Genomic DNA, 23,731 nt, shown 5'->3' on the forward strand with positions numbered 1-23,731 from the left:
TTACTTGAAGATTTTCGCCACGAAGTAATAGCACCTTGACGGGATTGAAGTTGACTTCAAACAGCCATCCGGAGTATAAAGTTTACCTCGCGGGGTCGTCCTTATATTTAATTTCATATTGAACGAGCGAAAACAATTCGAGTTATGATAACCGAATATTTTCGCTCTATACTATCTTATTATGTCGGGCGGTTTTCATTTCTTCGCACGGTCCCGCACACACCCTTAGATATAGACACTCGCCCTATAATACACCTGCCTTCCGCAAAAGCTGAGAGGCTTTTGAAATAATAATGAAAAGGCTATATCAAGGGTATAATTTGAAATTGCCAGAGGACTCTTTACAACGAGCCGAGTCGACTAAATTGAGTGCGATTTGCAGACGCTAAATTCAACAACGTAACTTCGGTCGACTTGTTACCACTGGTATTACAGGAATGGGCAAAGGAAAAGTGGTACAAGAAAGAGAATGAAGAAGAAGAAATGAAAGAGAGAGACGAAATATATATATATATACACGTATATTACAAGACAATCGAAACGACAGTGACATTGAGGTATAAGTGAAGGGTGCGTTATTCTTTTGGATACTTCTTCTTTTCGGTCCGCTGAGAAAGGTGAAGTTGTACCAGATTGACGCAATTGAAAGTGGAATTAATTTGGGTCCTCGAAAAATCACGAAGAAGAACTTTGTCGGCGGTTGGTCTGCGCAGAGTTGAAGAATCATTGCAATCCCTAAGTTCGCCAAGTTCCAAGCGATTCGGATCGGGTCGAAAATAGATCGTATTTCTTTCGTAGAAATTAGACGTAACGAAACTACGTCGCCGTAATTTCGAAACCTTGAAAAGGGCTTACAGTAACCGAGCATGGAACTGTAAAATCGTAAAAACACCTCTCCGCAAAGCTGAGTTGGACGGAACAAAGGTGCATGGGTGTATATTACGGAGCAACCTCGACTGTTTCGCAGGTAGAATACGTTTTATATGCATGTGGCGTAATAAAATTTTTCCCGGAACTCAGAGCTGCTGTACACGCGTGTGTGCGTGCAGGGCTCCTGATATTACGGGGAGTGAAATATCGACCCTTGGAACGCAAGCCTCGCACGCGTGTTCTCTTGGAGAACGGAGTTTCTCTCCGACCGATGCGCATTTCTGTTACCCTGCACATACGCGTGTAACAGCCTTAACTCAAAATTAAGTACGCGAAACGAACGACAGGAAAAGCGGGAAAATTCCACATGTTACGAACGGCGTCCCGTACGACTGTGCGTTATGGGGTGCCGGAGAAGGAATATGAAAATAAACATAAATAAGTGAATAGTGGCCGGAACTTTTTTTTTGTCCAAATTTTTATTTATTTATTATCTTTTTTTTTTTTGCTTTTTTTACACCAAGTTTTACGACCTTCCACCTCGAAATTTCGCCCCAACAGAGTCATTGATTTCCTACGAAAATAATACCTGAACGTCGTGTTTTATTGTTCCATTCTGCGTGCTTGTGATTTCTCGAAACTGCTAGACTGAAAAAATTTTCATGCTTTTGCACTGTACCGGGAAACAACGCTGGATAATTCTCTCGCAGGATGCTCTATCTCTTGCAAAGCGTCGAGAGAAAATCGTGGTGTCTGAAGGCTTTATGGATTCCCGAAATGTTTTACGAATTGACCGTGGGGACTTGACGGAATTGGTAGAATGATGTAAAAGAAGAGAAAATATTGATTAAAGTAATTAACAGGGTTAATTTTGAATAAAAAACGTAAAACTAGACGTTTCTGAAGTTCAAAAAATAGAAATATCATGACGTTTTCAGCGCGCACAGATTTTTTTTTTTTTACTTTTTTCTTCTCTTTTTTACACGCAGGGTAACTGCGATTTAACTAACGTCATATCGACGAGCGTGATGCATATCATATAAATGGATTGTATACCAACGTAAAATTTTTATTCGTTTTCCCGTATGATGGCAGCGTGTAGATCAGTGCAGTGAAAAACACTGCAGACTGTGGATCCAGAAGCGCAGATCGAACGACACTAGCGTAAATTTCATTTCGTCGTTCTACCTGCAGCACGGAGGTACGCATACGTATACATATGCATGTTATAGAGCCAGGGTTGAAAATCATTCAGCCACAGGGACGGAGAAATTGAACACTCTTTGCAATTCGATGATACGCGGGGAAATCATAGGCGTATGAGAGTGCACGCATATGCATGTGTGTGTATATGCATATGCATACAGGCGAGGGTAGAATATATACGCGGGAAATGCACGAAACGCCCGATTTTGCACGTGTAATCGTTTTATTCAACTATACAAGCATCTATGGATCGTAATCCGATATCCCCGGTTGTAGACAACTTCCGTCGCATATTGTCGCGTATTGTTTTGTGATTGGCTTGTGAATGTCACTCCGATAGCGGTAGGGTTTCCCGTGGCATTGTGCGATTATTATACTTTGAAAGACGAATGTGAATAAAAAAAAAAAAAACTCCCTTTTCATACCCCGAAAGAAATTAGCCATAATGATCGGCCCTCGAAAGAAACGCCGTGGATAATAAATATAGACCATGGAACGATGAAGATCTTTATTAATACTAGAACACGATCACCCGGATAAGGAGGAGAGAGAAGAAAAAGAAAAATACGTTTTCGAAAAAACTTTCACGAGCATCATCGATTTTGGTATTAACTGAACGTGTTGTACGTGTTTCTTACTACTAATCAGCGATACATCAATTCGAATTAGGGAACGTCATATTTCATAGCTAATTTATACGTTAGCAGAGAAGGAGAAAGAAAGAGAGCGAGAGAGCGAGAGAGAGAAATGGGGGTGAAAGAGGGTCGCGGGCTTCAGGAACCCCGTAGCGTGCTCCTCCCCCGACCCCCTCTCCAACGCCGACGACAAGCGAGGCGTGTGGGTATTATATCATTCATAACATACGTGTGGGATGGATGGAAAATGCAGGGAGAGTATGAGAGAGAATTAAAAAAGAAGACTGAGAAAGAAAAGTGCCGATGATGAGCCGACCGACAAAGCAGCTACATGCAAAATCATCTATGAATAATAAATGGTGTTCGGTCTGCTGGGTCGTCGGTTCGGTTTTACAAAGGCGACACCGCAAATGGTACGAGAAACGGCGGATTCAATTTGCGTGTAAATTCCGTTGATTCTTGAGACCCTTTTTACCCCCGTACTTTCACCCTCTGGAAACGATCGACGAGGTGAATCCACGTTTTCTTACTATTCCACTTGACGATGCACACAATTTATCATTCAAAAATTATTCATCCAGTATTTTGGTTTTCGAACGGCATACTCTTGTTTCACTATCTTGGGCTCTTCCCAATTCTCGAGTGACGAGGGAAATTTTCAACGGGTTTTTTGAGGACAAAAATATTTATCGATAGGTAAATTTTTCTTTCCGTCGCGTCGTCTCCGACGTTCGTTGAACCGCGATACCCACCGTGCTTGAAAAATTGATATAAGTTTGCGTTGCTTCAGCATATGAAACCAAACTTGTGGGTTGAGGAAAAGGATAGGAAGAAAAAAAATAAAATAAAAATGGCGGGAAGTATTTTTTGTATCGAAAAATCATTCGTACATCGGTAAGTGGGTGGAATATCCGTGGTAAAGTGACGTGAATTAAAAAAAAAAAACAAGATGGAAAACAAGGTCTACATGGACATATGGATTCGCATACAAATGTCGTATAAAAATTCGAACCTACGTTGCACGTACGCGTGTATTTTCATCCGACATACACGCTCGCGTGAACAGACACGATCCAAGACTGGGATCGATTTTGGACTCCGGCAAACGCACTTTTTCTCCCCTTCGCTCCGCCTCGCGTAGGGTACACAGGGCACTTGAGAAGTCCCCCCCCCCCCCCCCCCATATAACGCCAAGATGTCCCTCCCCTCAGCCCTTAGAGCAGACCCGCATCCGCGAGGGTTTTTCGGAGCGGCAAAGAATCCGGGGCGGCGTTCCTTTGCTGGGGTGACTAATGCAACGCGATACTCGGTGCCTGAGAGTCCTTCGGGAATCGTATTTAGCTACAATGCAGGAGGCAATTTTATAAACTTGACGAAAAATTCTCGGATCGTAGTAATTTTGGTAATTTCAGCCACCGTGACACCGTGGCCGTTTTTCGACTCTCGTTGTAAGTTTTATCCGCGAGTTTCGTGCTTATTTCATACAAAACATCGCAAAATTGTCGAGCGGATGCATCAGTCGAATTTTGAAAAACGGCAGAGCTTTCATATTTACCCCGTAAATTATTCCCTCCCTCGACTTCCGGGTCCTGCAATCTCCTATCGCGTTATTAGTCGTTGAGACGCATGCACGCGTGAATTACACAGTTCGACGTATGCGAACGAGCGAATCATAAATGCATCCGATATGTATCAGCGGTGAAGTCGGGAAAAGCTATCACCATGTTTTCGACGCGTGATTCTGGAGGGGCATCCAGGGGTTGGGCTTCTTGTTTTGGGGTGGGGAAAAAGAAAATATCTGCTGAATCAAGATATTTCCAGGCTGCACACCATCAGTGGTCTCATCGTCTGCAGACATGTCCGTACCGAGGTGTAAGTAACATATTTGTATACCTTATACTCTCGCCTATGCGTATCGACTTGACGCGGCATATTTCATCCCTTGCAACGCGCCATTGACCGCTCACCGACATATGTTTTTATGACGGGTCTACCGACCCAACCCCCCCTCCCTAAAGCCCAACCATATCCGTCGGTCAGCATCAAAGTACGAAAGTTTCCTTACGTGAAACCCGTAGAACCGATATTTCATCCGGTTCACCGAGATGATCGAGACAATCGTCATCGTCATCGTCGTCGACGACGAGGGTAGAAAGGGATAATTTTCTGAAAGGTGATAAAATCCTCTCTCTCTCCGATATTTTTTTTTCCACTCTTAAAAATGGCTTCCTCTCTCTCTCTCTCTCTGTTTATTTTCATCGTCATCCGGTATTCGCATGACTCTTTTTCCAATCCTGACCGTTAATAACATCCTAGCTGGTGTCTAGGAATCGCGAAAGATGAGCGTTATACGGATTCAGCGAGAGGTGCGGCTCGACGACTCCGCAAGTCTAGACCTTTCAGGATGAAATTTCAATTTACGTACTTTTTCTTTCCAACTTTCTTCCGGACGATACGTCTTACCTTTTCATCCCATTTCCCCTTCTCTATTTCTCTCTATTTTCCTCTTTCCCTCGCCGCCCCGTCCCGCCCAGAATCTCGTCGCTGCACACGCAGACTTCTTTTCGAAGGATCGATATCCACCCCGGCTTCAACGCTCGTCAGGCCCTTCGTGCCCTCCACGTGCGAAATACCCACCGATCTCCCCCACGATTATTTCCAACTGTATTCGTGTGCATAGACTTCGCGACGGTTTGTACCGAAGTTTATTCTCCGTTCTCGTACCGTTGACACAGTAATTTCGATATTACCGATAAACTTGCGTACTGAAAATGGCAGGAAATTTTTGTTTCGTTGTAAAATTACAGATTGGAGAACGAAGAAAATCGACGTTGCCGACATTTTCCTAGCAACTGGATATGCGTAATACGCCGAAATTCCTGATATCACTGCGTAGTCTTCGGAATTTGATGAATCTCGATTTTAACAAGCACATCACGCTTGAAAGGACGGGTAAATTGAAGCGTGTATGAGAAAAAAAAAACAGAACAAGACACCGCGTTATCTATAAATTCCAATCAGGCACGCGAGTTCTCCGAATATTGTGGTATTCGAGTTGTTCCAAACCCCCGAACGACCGTTTCTCTGCGGGATCCGCGTACCCAAAAGGAAATGGAAACAAAAAAACAAAAAGAATAATGAAAATCATGTCTTCATCTCCAGGCCGCTGAAAAATTAAAGCGTTCTCGGAATGCGAGCCTGCCGATATGTACGATCACCCGAAGGTCGTAGAATTTTATCCGCATCTTTGTTACACCTACACTTTTCGCGATGGCGTATACTCGCATATAAATCGGCGAGGGCCTTCCGAAGAAGCCGAAACCGTCCTCGAGAGGTCGTGGCCCGATCCCAGTCCACGCGTCGAAGAGGGTCCTCTTCGTGGTTCCTGGTTGCCACCCTTCTCCCTTGCCCCTCCCGTCGTTTCACGTTTCACGTTTGACGTAACTCCCTTGGGAGCAGCGCTTGCCACCATCGGGACAAAGAGAGACCTGCGGAAGAGTAGCTGATACCGCATTCATGCAGCGAGGTTCGATTGCATGTAGGTATAAGGCGCCAGACGTGCTCTTGGGTAATATGCAACGGTCCGCCCTCTCATCTTCCGTCTGCAATATTCTTTCCCCGAAATGTGGAAATTTCGAAATCCATGATCGTTCCGCGGATAATGAAAGGGTGAACTAGACCGAACGCGAACTACCTACGCGCTATCGCTATCCGTTATTTAGGTGCCTCGAGTACTTTGTACTCCCAAACTTTTACAGAAGAGAATTCCACGCCAGTGAAAACTCGTTTCGCGACGATTAGTCGCAGGTAATCGTCGTTTCTTTCCTCCGGTGAGATAATTTCTGCGGACAAACGACGTCCACTCTTTTTCGTCTACCAATATTTCTCGTGTAAGAACCAAGGCTGTGACAAGTTTTGGGTATTCGTCTGACGGTATTGACGGGTTCACTGAATTCGGTATACCGACTTGTTTCACAGAGACGCTACTTGTCCGAGAATAACATCTTTAGCCGCGCGGTAGTAGCCGATGTTAGTTAATTTATGCTTGGTTAATAACCGAATAAAATTAGTGAAAATAAGGAATAAATTCCACAAAAAGCATTCGGCAGTCACCGGAAAGGTTTTCAACCTCATAATTCCGTGCATGATTCACTGAAATATTTCAAGACGTTCCTGCACAATTCTCATGGAGTTCCGACATTCGCAGCGGGGATATTTTTTTCGCCTCGAAGTGAGAACGAAAGAAGGAAAATATATCGAAGGGGACGTAGATTACGCGTTTCACTTGTAAATTCGAGCCACTGATAGACGGTTCCCGGCAGACTGAGAAATCGGCATGAATAACTCGATGCCGGGTTCATTCTTATCAGGTTCCGGTCGGGGCTCGCGGGCACGCGTGCCATCCATCAATATCTGACCCTCGTTAGCTCGGAGTGTTCATAAGTTCAAAAAATGTGGAGGCAGGGGGGTTGATAGGAATAAAGATGCAATATCACGGTGATCAATCTCTGGCCGATGATCAACGGGCCTCGAACAGCTCGCTCCGCGATCATAACACCGCTGACGTCCGTCTCACCCCCGGCTGTGTTACACGCGTAGGGTAGGTAACCAAAATCCAAAGCATTCAAACGAACCGCTGGAAGCATTCGGGGAAAACTTTGCCTCGAAGCCTCGAGTTCGAAGGGACGTGACCGAGTTCCCAGGTAAGCTGCCGATACGCGCGACTTTTTCGCGGTTTACCGGTTCATTTTATACAAATTTATGGATTCCCTAAACCGTTTCGGCAGGGATGCCGCACCTTCCACGATCCGAGACCCTCCCTATACGTCTGCCGGTGGCTTCGAAATGCATGTATGTATGTATATCCGAAATCCGCAGGAACAGCGAAATAGCCTCTAAATCTAACCCATGGCAGGCTAATAGTCCAGCAACACTTTCCCACCGAGTTCATTCAAGATGGCGTTCGCAGTATATCATGCCACCCGTTACGAAGATATCGTCCCTCCGTTCTCGCGTACGCGGTTGGAATCGTTTTTTTTTTTTTTTTTATATCTCTCAAGTTTCTCCCACATTTTTTTCACGAGATTAATTTTCGTTTCTCTTCTTCTCCTTCACCTCCTACTTGTTTTTTTTTCTTTTTTTTTTACATTTTCGATTTCTCATACATACAACCTTCGATCTTTGCTCCACGTGTATAACCCGATACAAAATATACTTTCGTACGCGAGGCGCGTCGTTTCATTCGAAGGGATTTCCGCTGCACTATCCGTATGCCGTACAACCTTTCATAAAATTCTACTCGCATTTACTTACATACCGTATACTTATTTCCGAAGACTCTTCACGGTTAGATTGCGGAGTCTGGCATACGTACGGAAATCTGTTAAAACAGCTCTGTGCCATATGCCAGACGAATTCACTTACATGCGGACAAAGTAATTTTGTAGATTCTCTAGCGAGGGAAAAATAAGGGAAGTCGAGGAGTAAAATTCGTTTCGGCGACTTTTTAATCCAAATTTAACGCGTTCCTCGACCACAACCGGATTCGAAAAAACAAAGGAGGAAAGAAAAAAAATTCAACAATCCGTTCGTGTGAATAAGACACGGGGTTGGGCGTGCCACGAGCAAAAAGAAGAAGAAAAAATTGAAGACGAGTATGATGAGACAAAAAAAAAAAAATAAATAAAAAAGTGTAAACGGCTTACTTTTTATACCTTACGAAGGATTCCATCCGTGGAAGGCTGTTTTTTTCATTTTACCATCTCTCTCATACGGTATCCTTTGCTTCATAATGCGATGCAGTCGGTGTATAAGCGTGCAGGCTTTTCAACGATACGACGAATATGAGATGTTAATAGGAGACTGAAAGCTGGGGTGGTGCGAAAGGAGTGTTGATGTCGGGCAGATGCCGCAAGTAGACGCGAGGGATTTTAGTGACTGTCGCTGCGTAGCTGTCGCAGACTCGTTTTCAGCCAAACATCTTATACGCCTTGTCGACACACGCTAGTTTTGTACACATGTGTGTAAGTGAATATAACACGCTTTTGGATCTCAAGTGGCGACATCCTAACCGGTGATGTAGATACGCAGGCGGGTTGGAAAACGGTGTTTAAAAAAAAAAAAATGGTTTAATTTCAATTGATTTCCCTGAAAACTGAAATTGAGGATGTTGTATTTGCGGCAGATTTTTTGAAAGAACTGGTTGTGGGATGAAAAAGAATAATTGAAAAGAGAAAATTCTCAATTTGCGGTACGGAAGTGATGTTGGAATCGGTGTGTCATTTAGACAGGAGTTTCAATTTGAATACCGAAAAAACAGAGGAAGTAAAAGAACGAGAAGCAAAGGATTTCGAGCAGTCGTGACGCGATGAACGCGTGCGGGTTCATTTTATCAATTCAGGAGGGATTTTGTTTGTAGAAAAATGACTGGAGGTAAAATTAGTACAAAGCGATGCTCGAGGGTGTGTTTAAAAATTGATTGCGTAATCAGGTTGCGAGAGCGTTTAATTTCGACTCGTCAATATTTACACTCAGCCTCGGCAGGTTATGCGTTTTATATCCGCAGATGAATGAGAAGCGGCTTTGTCTCGCGTAGCTAATTTACCCGCCGAGAGTTTTACGCCGTAAAGGGAGATGGAATTAAAAGAGTGAAAGAAAGAAGGAAAGAAGGTAAGATTTTCCATCATTCAACGCGTTATAATTCCCTCTTAAAACAAGAAAACACCCTCCTTCCTTGCCCACCGTGTAATATATATATATATAGAAAAGTGTAAAAAGTGTACAAAACGTGTGAAAAGTGTGAAAAGTTTGCTTGATTTATATACAAGCGGTTTATTTCCTTATTTCATATTTTCCCCTCCACTCTTTTCCTTTTACATCCTATTTATTTTCATATTTCTTAATACCAAACTTTAAGAATGAAAAGGAAATTCGGTTTTTATCGAGTGTTTTTCCTATTCAATTTTCCGTTCAATTTTTCTCCCTATCAACGCCGAGGTGAAAAGTTTCAACTTTCAGTCCAACAAATGGATCCTGGATAAAAATTGAGGCAGTCGCTGATGTGACGTTTTCAAACTCGCAATCAAAGTGCAGCGGGTGATTCGAAGCTTGGAAAGTTACAGACGTCTGCAGACATCATGCATCGCGCGATCATTATTCGCGGCCGATTTCCTCCTTCATCCCCTAAATTCTCGGTTCCCGGTTCCCTGCACCCGGCATCGAACTGTAAACGGTTAGCAGAGAGCGATTCGCAGGGTTCAGCGAGCATCGTACACAGACACGCAAGACACACAGACGCACACGCATGACCGACCGTAAATATGCTTCTTGTGTTTGCTATTCATTTCAGAAGCACGCGGGCATTACACACGCGAATGTATATACACGAAGAGTTTTGACGGTGATTCGAAATGGCGGGTAAATTGGCCGAGATATTTTTATTCATTTTTCTTTCTCTTTGTATTTCAACCCTAGTTTTTCCTCTCCTCGTTTCCTTTTTTTCCATATTAATATTTGCAGGTCAGGATCTTCTCCACACATAGAAGGCACCGACCAAGGCGCATGGACTCGGTATACCGGGAAATTGAATTCACATTGGCATTACCTACCGTGCCACGTATATGCACATCGTTGACCCACGTGTATATACATGTATATATATATATACACAACCTGTTTACGATTAGAGGGAAAATTGTTTTCTCAAGAAAATCGAACTCCATTTTCGACATTGTTTTGTAACAAAAAGACTTGTCCTGCAATAACGGAATTTCCTTCTTTATTAACTTTTTCTTCATCATTTCATTTTGTTCGGACCATTACTTATCATCTTCACAGAAGCACGCTGATTAACGAAATAATTCATTTAATTACCAAGCAGGTAAACTATAGATTACATTTTAAGATGTGTATCACAAAGAAAATTACTTCGTCGATCCGAACCCCAAAAAATGCGACTATTCAAAGATATGAAATTTTATTTATCGTAAGAAAAAAAAAAAAAAAAAATACGTCCAGTTTACGAGAGCCGGAAAAATCTTGAACGTTTTCACGTTCCAAAGCAAGATGTAGCTTCTATTTTCACCCGTTAGAAAAATCGCAGATAAGAACGTCTGTGGCTTGAGCACACCCGGCGTACCCGTAACGCCGTCGTAATTTTCTCGGAATTTCGAAAATTTTCTCTGGCCGAAAGCGCTGTGCCGTGTACCTGTTCATGTACACCCATATATACAGGTATATACGGGAGATAAAGTTTTGGGGCGGTGAGTTTCGTGTAATAAGTAATAACCACCGCTGCTAATATTCCGAGTGTAATTAGAGCTTAGCTAATTATATGCTAACGCACAGAAACTTAGACTCAACGTGAAATTTCTCAGAAATTTCTCGGCGTTCGTTACCCAGTGGATTCTGCGCCTTTGATGAACCGAAAACAAGCCTGTCGCATAGATATCTTATCGGAAAAACCGGGGAAACGAAGAAGCCTCGATTGTTCATCCGAAAAATTAATAATCTCAACAGCAATCATTGCGCTTCGACATGTGCAACGTAAATACTTGCAATCATCGAATCTATGCACATATACCTCTGTACAGAGTAAAGATACATTCTTATAGATGTGTTTATATTCACTCACCCAGGGTAGACGAAACATTTTCGATCTTTGAGCTGTCGGATGATGAAGTCGAGGTGTCGTAATCACAGGATCTGAAACAAGGAGGGTAAATATTTAATTACACAATCGCGCAGGATTTTGGAAAGACTGATTGCTATGCCGATATTTGCCAGTCGCGTCGTGTCGAATTCGAGAGTTTGAGACAAATAAAATTGATCGTTGCTCTCTGCTCTCGAGTAATCTTTTACAACACCGTTCGTGATCGATCACATCTTTGGCGATGCGAGTGTCAGATTGAATTTTCTAAAACACCGCTCGCATTGTTCGTACTTTGAACTGTTATACGGATCTGCTTAACGTCAAACTCATAACTTTAGAACCGTTGCGGGTACACAAGGGCAGTCTAACTTACAACTGAACCGGGGTCGGACTAATTGTAAGTACACTGCTTATTGGATAACTTACTCCTACCAAAATATTCTCTTTCTTCTCGTCAAAGTTATTATTAATTTACGAACGCTTCAGCGCTGGGTTAAGTTCAACCCGGTTGGCACGAAACCACGGCTGCTTTGTTTGCTCATAATCTGCGGTGTGTACAACGGATTTACATGGAAAAAAATAAAATAAAAATGCCCGAACTGATTGCGTTCAAGGAGAGAAATAGTTTGTATCTCATGTCGGTTCAATGTAACTGTTCTTAAGTTATTTTAATCAAAGACAAGAAACGTGAAGCATAAATGAGAAATCGACAAGTTTCCTAACAGCCTTGTCAGGCGCAGAAACAGAGCCAAATACGGATATGCTTCAGTGTTTGAAAACGGCGCCGTGTAAAAAGAAAATAGCGGCACGTTGTTGCGGTTTATTAACATGCAACTGGCTGAAACAGATGTTGAACAGAGAACCCACCCAGAAATATATGCGTATAAATACAGGCTTTTATGAAGGATCCATTGGTACACGGTAGAATAATTGCTGACTATGGAATATGGGTTACATGATTCGAAGGAAGACAGATGGAGGTTATTTTCATCCTTGACTGCACGATAAACCGACAGAGAAAAGTAGGATTAGGCGAGGAAAAGGGAGGTTTACGTGTTTGTTGAAAAGTATTCGAGTATGCAAGATAGCCGACACCCATCATACAAAAGTTACACCAAAGTGATTCAGTAGCGACAATGTGTATAATTTCCATTCTGTCGAGGAAAATTTTCTTCGCCTGAAGGCATGGCCTTTCGGCCATGACTCGCGTCCGTCAGGAAATTAAAGAGCGTTTTTTTTTTTTTTTTTATCGGGTTCAAGGAGGACTGACACGCGCTGCTTCCCTTCGCGTGACGCTTCTCGTTAAGAGTAAAAATTAAATTTTTGAATAGAGAAGACTGCTCCGATTGTCCCAAACGGTGAAAAGAAGAAGAAAAGAAAAAATAGATATATAAAATACACAGCTCAATATGGTGCATTTTTCTTCGCTGTAACAGTTCCTAAGAATTGGAGGTGCGAAGTAAACGGCCAAATTAGGTACGAGAATAAACCGAAGAAAAAAAAATCCCTCAAAACGACTGAATGCCTGCAGGACTCAGTCGTCAAACTTGGTATTAGAAATATCGGCGAAACTTTATTTGGCAATAACGCGTCCGCCTTTACAAGACTTTTCTTCAATAGCGGTGACCCGCGAACTACGTGGCCACGTGAGGCCCGAACTAATCCATAATTGCAGGGACGTATAAACTAGTCACAGTTATTACTTACCCACCCACGGTCATGTTTGTACGGTGCGTACTTTACCGGATTGTAAGGAATAGCGATTCCCGTGGGTTGCGAGCATGTGCGCGCACTGCGAAAAGCTGTTTAAACGAACCTGAAAATCGGTCAGCCTACCTCTCGTCATTGGCCGTAGTCGACGAGTACATCGGATCGGTAATATTATACCCTTTAGTTTGCGAAGCATGAACACGAGGCGAGGAAAGAGTCGAAAGGAGGCGAAAAGTCGGTGAATTATTGACAAGGAGCCGAGGATTTCCCTGAAGCTTTCCTTTGCTTTGTTTTCTTTCTCCTCTCCTTCCTCTCGTTCGCGCCGCCTTTTCGCTCGCCGTGTTTCCTCCATTTCCTCTTTCCTCCTTTTTCTCTCGGTGACTCCGTTTACCGATCGATAGATCGGGCGCTTCATCTCGTTTCGGTAAACAAGCGACATCAATCGAGGGGCTTACCTGGCTGGCGCTGGTTTACAGCCGGGATCAGGGATTTCCGACTTTCGTAGAGCTGTCGATTTTATTTGAACCGTTATCAGCCAATTCCGAGGTATTCATGGGCTCCCGGCGCCATACGTTCCCCGACCAAATGTGCCCGAGCTACGGGGTTTTCCCCGTTCACCACCGCCGCCTGGAACACCGTCCTTCCACGGTTTCTTCCAGCACTGTTAAACCGGCCAAATTGCCCCCAGGAAACCGAGAAACTATCCTTCCTTCGTCGCCGCCAGCCCCCCCGACTTCGGCTCCCTAACACGTGTCAAATTAACGCCTTGTTTGAACACGTTTTCCGACCGACGAAGGGCGAGGGATCAATTCCGATACGTGGATACATCGGGGTTCGAAGAACCAGCAAACGCAAGCTCCGTTGAAAGCGTTTTTCGCAGCGCACGCCGGGCGTAAGTAGAGATGAAAAAGAAGAAGCGAAAAGGGCGAGAGAGAATCTGCGAGCGTAAGTAGAATTGCTCGGATAACAGTGGATGGATGCGACTATAGAATTGACGACCCATAAATCGGGGCCCGAGGTATCGCCTCGAGGGATTATTACGAGGGAGTGAGGAAGTTGATGCTTCGTATCAGAATGCATTACGGGCGAAAAAGGGTCTTCCTTAACGGAGGAAGAGTCTCCCTTCCTCCTCATCCTCCTTTATTCTGTCTTATTCACCGCGGGTACGCTCGGAAAAGTCTAGACTCTAGACTCCGGGATCACGAAGATCAGTGAGGTCTATTGAGCCGGTGGTGCACGATAGGAGATTCCGGCTCCATTCAGTCCATGCGCTGCAGCGAAAGGCGAGAGGTGACTGAGCTTGCTAAATCGGGGCCGGCTCCGACGACTCCGCATATCCTGGAATATGAGAAATCCCGGGAGGAAAATCCTCCCCCATCCCGATTGCGGGCCGTCTCCTTAAAAACGCCCGAGAATTTTCCTCGAACCGTTTATTATTTCGAACCCCGCGCGTAACCGTTACCGCAGATACTATTTCCCATCGTCTATTTTCCTCGAAAATTGCTTTTCAAGTTATTATTTCTGACAAATGCCACGGAGGACGACTCGGCTCTCCGACCTGATCGTAAATAATTAGTAAACGAAGGTCCGGTCGTCGGTGTCGCATGTGGATAATATTTTATAGTTTTGGCTCGCGGTTGACGAGGCTTCCGGAGCACGTGGGGTTTTCTATCATCTTGAAAATCCCTTCGGCCTGGGCACGTACACGTATGTATATACGCAGATATGTATAGGTGTATACAGACAAGAACAGCTTCTTCCACCGAGGCTCTCGAGTCAGCGACGAACACGGGCGACGACAACGGCTGAGGCTCATTATCGACCATGTTCGAAACTTTTTGTGAGCGACACGCCTTCCTCCCGGGGCCTTAACTAGCGGAAACTGGTTCGGGCCACCCATAAGAAGATGCATAGGAAATTAATATCATGGTGAAATTTCACGATTGAGATGCAAGAAGCCGGGAACGGGGCTCGATTTTGTCGAATTTTTTGTTCGCGCCTCCGACGACGGAGGGTCGGAACGAACCCGAGTGTGATATACTTTGTACCGATGACTGATAGGGGCTGGTTCTGTTTAAATAATAAACGGTGAATCAAGGAGGACTCGGGGCTGAGAGTTCCGTGATGAGATCGCGGTTCGAGATTGCTCCGCGGTCGAATATCCCCTGTGTAAATTTGTTGCGCGGTGTAAGGAATTAAAGAAGTACCAACCTACCCGGGGCCTCCTATCCTCCAGAGGCAATTACCCCGGCTGCCAGGGGATGCAAACAAAACCGTTTAGATAAATTACACCCGATAGGAAATACCGCGGCGTGTTCCGAAAGACACCCCTAAATCTATACCGGCGGAAGTTGCAGGTGTGAGGGGGGTGTGGTTGACTTTCGCCCGTGATTCTCCAATTCCAGTGAGACGTCTCTGAACGGCTGAAGCTCGGGGACGCGACGCGACGATAAATTCATTCGGTCGATTTAATTGCCAAGTTTTTAATCCCGAGGTTACCTCCCGGAGCCGTTTATTATACCGCCCCGTCGTTAGGAGGGATTAGTCGACCTTTGAGCACTTCTTTAGAGCCGGGTCAAAAGCACCGGGCTTATATTGTCAATGCATCGTGCCTAACAATCCCCCGCGGACCCGCCGAGCAGTCGGTTCATGCTCGACGAAAAGGGTATCGATAAAACTTTCCTTGTATACCCGCAGCTTGTACATACCGACGTATCTATGCACAGGGCGACGTTCGCAGCGGGACATCCGAGGACCGGAATCACTGCCTTCAACCGTCGTATCGATTTATTCCTTGGCCGGGCCGACCTTTCGAGTCTTATTATAGATACGCACAATTTTCCGAACGAGTTGATCCAGTCGGACCGCAAAATATTTCCGACCAAAGTTTTTGCTAAGTAAGAAGGGGGCTCGTATTTTTCCGAATACCGCCTACAATTTTCCCCAATACTCCACGGACACGTCGGCACGATGCGACGGACGCCTTTTTGAACTTCTCTCTCCTCATATCTCTCTTTACAAGAGGGTAATTTTCAACCGAGGCTTTTACACAAGCCGGAGCTGCGGAGAAGGCGGGGGGGATATTCATATCCGGTACGAACTGAAATTGAGAAGGTATAACGAGAAAGAAAGGTGAAAGAGGGGAAAGAGGGGAAAGCTGGATGGAAGATAGAGAGTCATCGAAGCATTTTAATCGAATGCACGAGTGATCGGAGTGTAGTGTTTCAGTCACGCTTAGCCGAGAATCGCCTCGCCCTCCGCGTTTCGTCGTTATCCGCGTCTACAAATTGTTTTCGAGGTTCGGCCGGGGTGTATTAAAAATTTGTAGGTTATGGGGCGAGACGGGACCACGACGCCGTCCGCACCGGCGGAACGTGTGTTGCGGGTATATCGTCGAATTACAGTACCAGACAAGTTCCCAGACGAATTCCTGGTGGAACCGGTTCCCGTCACGTTTAAGCCGGGAGATGATAGCCGGCCTTAAACCCGGAGTCGAGTCGAGCCGCGATATACCTACCTGTTGTAATTAACTCCTAGTTAATACCGAGGACTCGTTCACCCCCGGATATTCCGGCAGCGTCAACAGGCTTGATCCCCCGAGTTCTCTTCGTCGACGAAGAGCTAGGCGCGTAGGTGAGAGAGTTTTCGTTATCGTAAGGCGGCTGGAAATTTCTCCGATTCGCTTTCTCGAGAATATCTAATACGATCCGTGTTAAGGCGAGCGGTGTGTAATTTCGTCCGGATCGATTACGCGCACTTTCGCTCACAATTGAGCCTTGCGTTAATTCGCGAGAATTGGACCAAGTCCAGACTGAGAGCGGGTACTCGGATAAGCCAGACTGTCACCGATATTCCACGTCGTTGGTAATATAATTATATTCCAGAACGGAACTGGCGACGTATGATTCCGGGGTTGGGTAGTGTACGAAACTCAGACCGTGGTTTGCGGTAAAGGAATCCAATTTACAATCAGAATTCCAGCGTGGTTGTATAAGAGGTAGGTATATACGATCTCTGAAACGCGGCGACGTTGGTAACGGCGACCTGCACGATTCCTCCGTAACCGTAAATCCGATCGACTTGAAATTTTTGCAGCAGTTCCGCGTCGTTACCGAGACTAAAGCTTATACGTTCCAATCGATTTTCGATAAACTAAAATTTAACAGTATTGCGAAATTTTCAACTTGTCGCTGTTCGGTTGCACCGTCACGATATTTTGTCGTTTTCATGCGGGTAACGTTATTTGACGGTGTGCAAAAGTTGAAAAACCCTGCAACGAAAATCCGGATCAAAAATCGGTTGCCGCATCGTCGGCGCTCGGTCGTTGATTATTTGCAAACTAGGGTGTGAAAATTTCAGGTTCGTCGGCTTTACGACCAACGCTGCAGTTTTATTTATTTATTTTCAGTAATACATACTCGTTACATCGGTGACGAAAAAAAGTTCGCCGCCAAATTCGGATCACTCTTCGCAAAAATTGAACCAATTAATCGTATTTCATACGCAAAGCGTGCATGTAACTCCAAAGATTAAACCGCACGAGAGGCACGAGATTCTGCAGATAAGTCAAGAGTGCAAAACGACGTTCCGACCTCCTCAAGGTGAATTTATCGGAAGTGTAGGTGTAGGGCGCTTCGGTAACCGGTAAGCCGATAGTGAAACACGCCACGCGGTCGAAGGGCTGGGCCGGTCAGAAAAGGGATTTATCTCAGGCATCGGTCATTCCGAACAATGCCAGCTCTCGCAATTCTTCTATCGCTGCTTATTTCTGACCCACTTTCTTGGTCTTCCGACGCTCTCCCTGATCCCTCCGGCTGTCTTGCTTCCCTCCCTTCTTCCCCTCGCCGCCCTCTCGCTTTCTCCCTCTCTCTCTCTCTCTCACTTCAATGCTATTTTATTCGCGAATGGCATCCTTCGGATTTCTTCTTGGGCAATGATTAAATTCTTCAACGGACGTAGCCGCATTCTGTTAACGACGAGGGCCGAGTATTATGGAAGCACGGCTCGAAACTCAGACTGATGTACCATCGAAACCGAAAACTGAAAATAACTTTCAAGATTCGTTTAAATATTGGTCCCGGCAATGCGCACCCCTGCAACTTGAGGAGCAATTTACAACTGAGTAAAGACACGCGTACCGTTTGATTCCGCAGGGCTCAGCCGGCTGCTTGTTTTATAGACCAAATCGAAGAGCTCGGTTGACCGAAATCTCCCTCTGGAGTTGTAAACCGTGAACTTGCGCAGGGAATTCAAGCTACCTACATCATTCTTGATTTAAAACAGACTTCGTTGCCGAGGATTGATCGGCGCAGTCATTGATTAACAACGCATGGACGAACCGAATTGATCGATGTTTCAGTTACACGGTGAGAAGTAGTTCTTCGTCGGGAATTGTTTGTGCTCCAGGAGCGGTAAGTTCGTAGATAAAAATATACCGTTGAAATACAATATTTCCGCAAGAACGTGGCGAGAAAATTCATCACCAAAGGATTCTTCGCTTCATATATTCGCGCTGAATGATTCACCCTGGGCGTGGTGAGGTAGGTGAAAAGCGCGGTCTTACAAGCCAAGGCCTCACTGTTTCACTTACACATCGCAGCTCCGCGAGCATTAGCTCAAGTATCTGCAGGCTCCACTCGGTAAAGGGTACGAAACGGTCGGGTGTTCTCATCCCTCTAGGTATGCCTCCCAGCTAAGACGCGGCTTAGGGAAACATTGGCCCGCTGATCCTTGCCGCGATTACTACGGATTAATTATAATTTCTTGGAGATTTATAACGATTAATTAAGTTAATTACTAGCCGCTGTTTAACGTATATACGTATACGCGTACGCGTATACGAAATTACCCAAACATCGTAGCCACACCCTTATTAAGGCACACTTCCCGTGTACGCTGCAGGTAATGGCGGCCATATTTCGCCAGCTAAATTTCACACAATATACTTTGTTAGAGGCAAATCTGCTGTTACCAGATTGGTTCTCAAATTCTTCCCGCTCCTTTTCTCCTCTCTACCCTTTTTCGTCACACACCGCTTCTCGATATGAAATCAGTTATCTGCGGAGGAGGGGTTTTACAATCCCTTGTAATTATTTACTCAATGCTGCGATGTTATCTCTTCGCCTCGAAGATCGGCCGCTACCAGAGGCGAGGAACGTCGGGATCACGTAGCTCCGACAACGATCTGATCTCAGGTCGATGTATCTGGCAAGCGATTTATCAGGCGCCGCTTAAAAGACGGGGTTTAAGTGGTAGAAGAGAATAAAAAGATGCAGGATACGAAGAAGGAAAACCCGGGTCCCGCATACGTGGGGATGGTCAAAGGAGGCTCTTCGCCGAGGTAAAATTTATTAATCAAAATATGTTTGTCCTTGGTGAATATCTCCGATCGATCAATACATTGCGGTCGTCGGTTGTTTTGAGTGATGAGTCTTTTCGAGCCTGACGGTCAGGTCCGACATCGTTTCGTACGCGTTTGAGTGGTACTTTTAATTACCCGTAAGATAATTAACAGCCAACGTTTAATCTCCGATCGACAGGGGGATCGAAGGGAGGGGGAACAAGTTGAGACGGTACTGTAACAATCGGAACGCCGGCGAGAGAAGAACAAAAATATGTAACGGATTCTGTGTAAAGATGTAGCAAATAAGTGGCAGATCAAAGAGGAAGATAACATAATATATTTCCATCGTTTTCAATAATTACTAATTTCGAGGTAAACCAATTGTGCGCATTGTTCAAGCAAGCGATAATTAGTTTACAAATTTCACAAAGTTGCGACAATCCCAAGCAAATTGTTGATGAAAGCTTAATTGCGATTTACCAGAGAAATTTATAATTATAAACAAAAACGTGGTCTGAAAATAATGTGAAATGAAAAGAAGTTTGGGCTTGTACCGAGGGAAAGGATTATTTGAGCCAAGTGATATTCGTTTGATTCAACTGAATGCGACGAACACGATATACTTGCTTAATTTAACAAAATACTTTTGTTGGTTTAACAAAATTTAGTTGAATCAACTGAACATTTTGTTATACCGATGGATCTTTAATTCGGACAGATAAATATTTACTTCGCCGCCCGTGACCAAACATTTAGTCGATACAGGGACTTTTTCCTCTCAGCGTACGTATTGAAGGTATTATCATTGAACAGAAATCGATTCTTGCTGTTTCTACACCTTATTTTCTATTTTTGAAGCCAAAATCGAGGCGACCCGCGTATTTCCTCGCGGAACATTATTATCACGATTATTATCATTGTTCCCATCGTTTCGAAGGGCGAACGGTCGATTGGCAAACGAAATCTTGTTACACACACGTAGAGAGATGTACATAGACGTATCCGTCCCAACGTTGGTAACGCAATATTCGGGTAACTTTTTCCTTCCGGTATTCTCCCGGGATTTTGAGGAGGCCTCGGCTCGTCCTATATTATAGAGAAGGAAGACAAAGCCAGGATAGATATAGTCGGATATGGACGCCTCGGTAAAACTCGTCTCGCCTCTCCGCTTCGCTTTTCCCTTCCCTCCAAGGATACAGAAATGTTGCGAGTGTGGCCGACTGGCGTGGCTAACACATAGCCGGGCATAGGTATACAGAGCTTTGAAGATCTTCTTGTTTAACCGCAAGGCAAGGCAAGGCAAGGCAGCGCAGCGCAGCGCGAGTAAATAGAGCTAACAATTTATATACACGCGGCTTAAGGGTTTGTTTTAAAGAAAGAAGGAAGGAGGACGGAAAGGAGAAGCGGAGAATAGAAGGAGCGGGGGGAGAAAGGGACCGCGGGCGGAGGCTGAGATCGTGAAAAGACCCGATACCAATTATTTTTTATCGCTCCGGGTAGAGGAAACTTTTTAAGATCTTGCCTGTCGACTGTCCTCAGTCTGGTAACTGGGGAGCTCACCTCACTCAACCACCTCAGCTACAAACCCTTTTTATTAGCGGACGAAGAAAACCCGTTCATCCCCCCCTTTCATTTCACTTTTTTTTTTCGCCCCGACTTTCCTCCGTGTTTTTTTCCCGCTTATTTTGTTTTCTATCATCATTTTTTCACCCCGTTACGGTGCGCCTGTACTAACAATAAAGAGTTTAGCCAATATGCTATAAAATGAAAATGCGCGAGTTGTGCGCATTTTCATTGTTCACGGTTATTTATTTTTTCGTTGCTGTTCTCACGCAAATCGATATTTTCGTACGTAGGTGTGGTAAAATTTTAAAAGACAGAGAGATATATGATTCGAAAAAGTCCTCTCTTACACCGTGATTTTTTAATCAACAATACAGCTACTCCGCTTCGGTGAGTAATTGTTTATTTGAATAATTAATTCATTTTCCACTCCTCGTATAACCCGCGGGTGATATTTCGCAGCGCGGTTAAATCGCGTCCTGGCCACGGGGAGAAAAGAAAATCGGATTATGGGATGATAATAATTGCGCGAGTGCGGCGTGTGACAGTTTTTAAAATGACATTACAAGCGATCGATACTCAGGCCTGCCCGCAATGGCGTACACGTAACAAGATTACCAGGCCGAAGGGTAGAGTAAGCCTTCATTCTCATTCCCTCGTCTCTATCTTCCACCTTCGTATCCGCACCGAGGAGGTTCAAGCTCCGAAAAAGCACTTGGATCCCGTACCGATGGCTATATATGTATACGTGCCGTATACGTATGTTTGCCGAGTGTTTTTCAGCCTCTAATCTATCTGTAAACGGTGATTCTTTTCCTTCTCTCCGTTTCGCCTATTAATGGGCAGGTTTCAACGGTTCAACCGAGATAAACGATGCAGCTGCTCGCTCGAGCAGATCCTGGCACGAATAGGATGGGAAACCCCCCCCCCGCGTGTGGTTCGACTCGGTGAAAGCTCAGGCTTTGGTAGTTACGTTAGTTACGTAGAGCAAGGGCGGTGTGTTGTTGTGAAACGATTAACATTATACCGTGATAAATGATATCCTAAGCCCAGGCTGCGCTTAGGTACTCCTAAAATACAGCGCGGGGTACAACAAACGAATATCATCACTAATAACAGTGATGATAATTGTACGCCGTGTGATGTTATATACAGCTTGTGTACAGTGGTCACAAGTCGTCGCTCCTTACGGGAGGAGGGAAGGAACAAATTGTAAGAAGACGACGAGTAGAAACGTAAGAACAAAAAAATAGTGAAACGAGACGGCGGGAAAATACTCGGAGCGAACGATCGCGCGAGTGTGAGAGGAGGACAGGGGCAAGGGGGGAGGGGGGATATAATATATAATACAACTCGGCTCTGTAAAGTGATACGGAAATTTGTCTCCCTTTTTGTTAGTACAGTGGGCGACTCGTGTGGCGTATACGATTATTAGGATTCCAACCAGCTCGAGTATCTCGTTCAGGCGTCGACGTCAGGGGTCCAAGGATAACATCGGAGAGACAGGTTCCGGGAGACTCGCAAGTCGTACCGCGGAACCGAAATTCGGCAACGAAAAGGAAGCCCTCGCACCCCGTGACCCGGGTGCCGATACCACATGACCCTCCGGCATATTCGGGTCACTTCAGAACTCGGGAACCCTTTGCTCGCGAGGAATTCCTACCGAATTAGACTAATGAACGAGACAAATTCATTAACTCTTCAAACTTCCGGAACCTTTCCCACACCCTCGGTGTATACAGCGCTTTCGGCACGGAGGCTGCCTGAGATCAAACCTGAATTTCGGCTCAGGCGCCTCTGGCAAACTCGGTGTACACCTTGTACGATTTGTCAACTCGTTTGATGCAAGAGCTATTTTTGTTTGAATTTCAGCCCGTTCTCTGTAAAGTTCTTGTGAAAAATTATGAGAGTTAAAAAGTAATCGTTTGATAACGAATTACAACTGATTTCTCAGTTCGCACGACCAATTTTCAAAGTCGAAAGACGAGAAGAATCATTCCCGATTATTGAAAGGTTGTCCGTTAATCGCGGTTCGATCCGGTATCATTTCCAGGCTTCGTTGGATGAACCTTTGAAGAGAAAACATCCAGACTTTTCAAGCTTCGTTCGAGACCCTTTTCAGAGATCAACGTCTTCTCGAGAATTCCGGCACCGTTCGCATATCCATTCGGCAGGTCCTTGCGTCGATTTTAACCTGACAGCGTATTTATAATATTCCGCCAAATCGACCGTCAACGATTTACAGCTTTGGGCTACTTTGGACTGCGATCACAAGTCGGCACAATCTAATCCGCAACTTTTCTTTCGACCACTTTCACTCGGACCACCCTCAGATACAGATGTCGTCGTCGACTGTTCGTCATTGAAGCTGTGTGTAGCCGAATTGTCCGAGTATGTAAATCGATCCGTTCGTCAGGTGCACACGTTCGATTTCTCCGGGCGATCATAATCGACTTCTGTCACTTCAGGTGAGACGCAAAGTCACCCCGACGTCTCGTGACGAGATATGCGAATTCTGTAGACGTTGTACAGCTGGTTCTGATACCCGAGACCAGCCAGTCAGCCAAGCAAACGGAGCGTCAGGAGGCAGGAGGCAGGAGGCAAGAGTGTCGCCAGCACGTGACACGGAGGCAACACGCTTCGTTGACTTTCTGACAAACGTCAGCCACAGTTCGTAGTCGGGACCGTCTCTGGTTATATCTAGTTATTGAAAAAAGGTTCCGGTGGTACGGGAACTTTGCTTTCACTTCAGCG

At 44.9% G+C, this 23,731-nt stretch overlaps 1 protein-coding gene across 2 annotated transcripts in view; it reads right to left on the bottom strand.

The window, feature by feature from the left end:
* Positions 1-23,731, bottom strand: part of LOC107226445 (leucine-rich repeats and immunoglobulin-like domains protein 1) — a 296,998-nt gene that overhangs the window by 47,842 nt on the left and 225,425 nt on the right. For both annotated transcript variants that reach the window (XM_046732867.1, XM_046732866.1), the window contains exon 6: positions 11,344-11,414. In XM_046732867.1, the coding sequence (XP_046588823.1) occupies positions 11,344-11,361 (18 nt within the window). In that variant the 5' untranslated portion in view covers positions 11,362-11,414. The remainder of the gene's footprint in view (positions 1-11,343; positions 11,415-23,731) is intronic.

The sequence above is a fragment of the Neodiprion lecontei genome, chromosome 2 (genome assembly GCF_021901455.1).
Source record: "Neodiprion lecontei isolate iyNeoLeco1 chromosome 2, iyNeoLeco1.1, whole genome shotgun sequence".
Taxonomy (NCBI): Eukaryota; Metazoa; Arthropoda; class Insecta; order Hymenoptera; family Diprionidae; genus Neodiprion; species Neodiprion lecontei.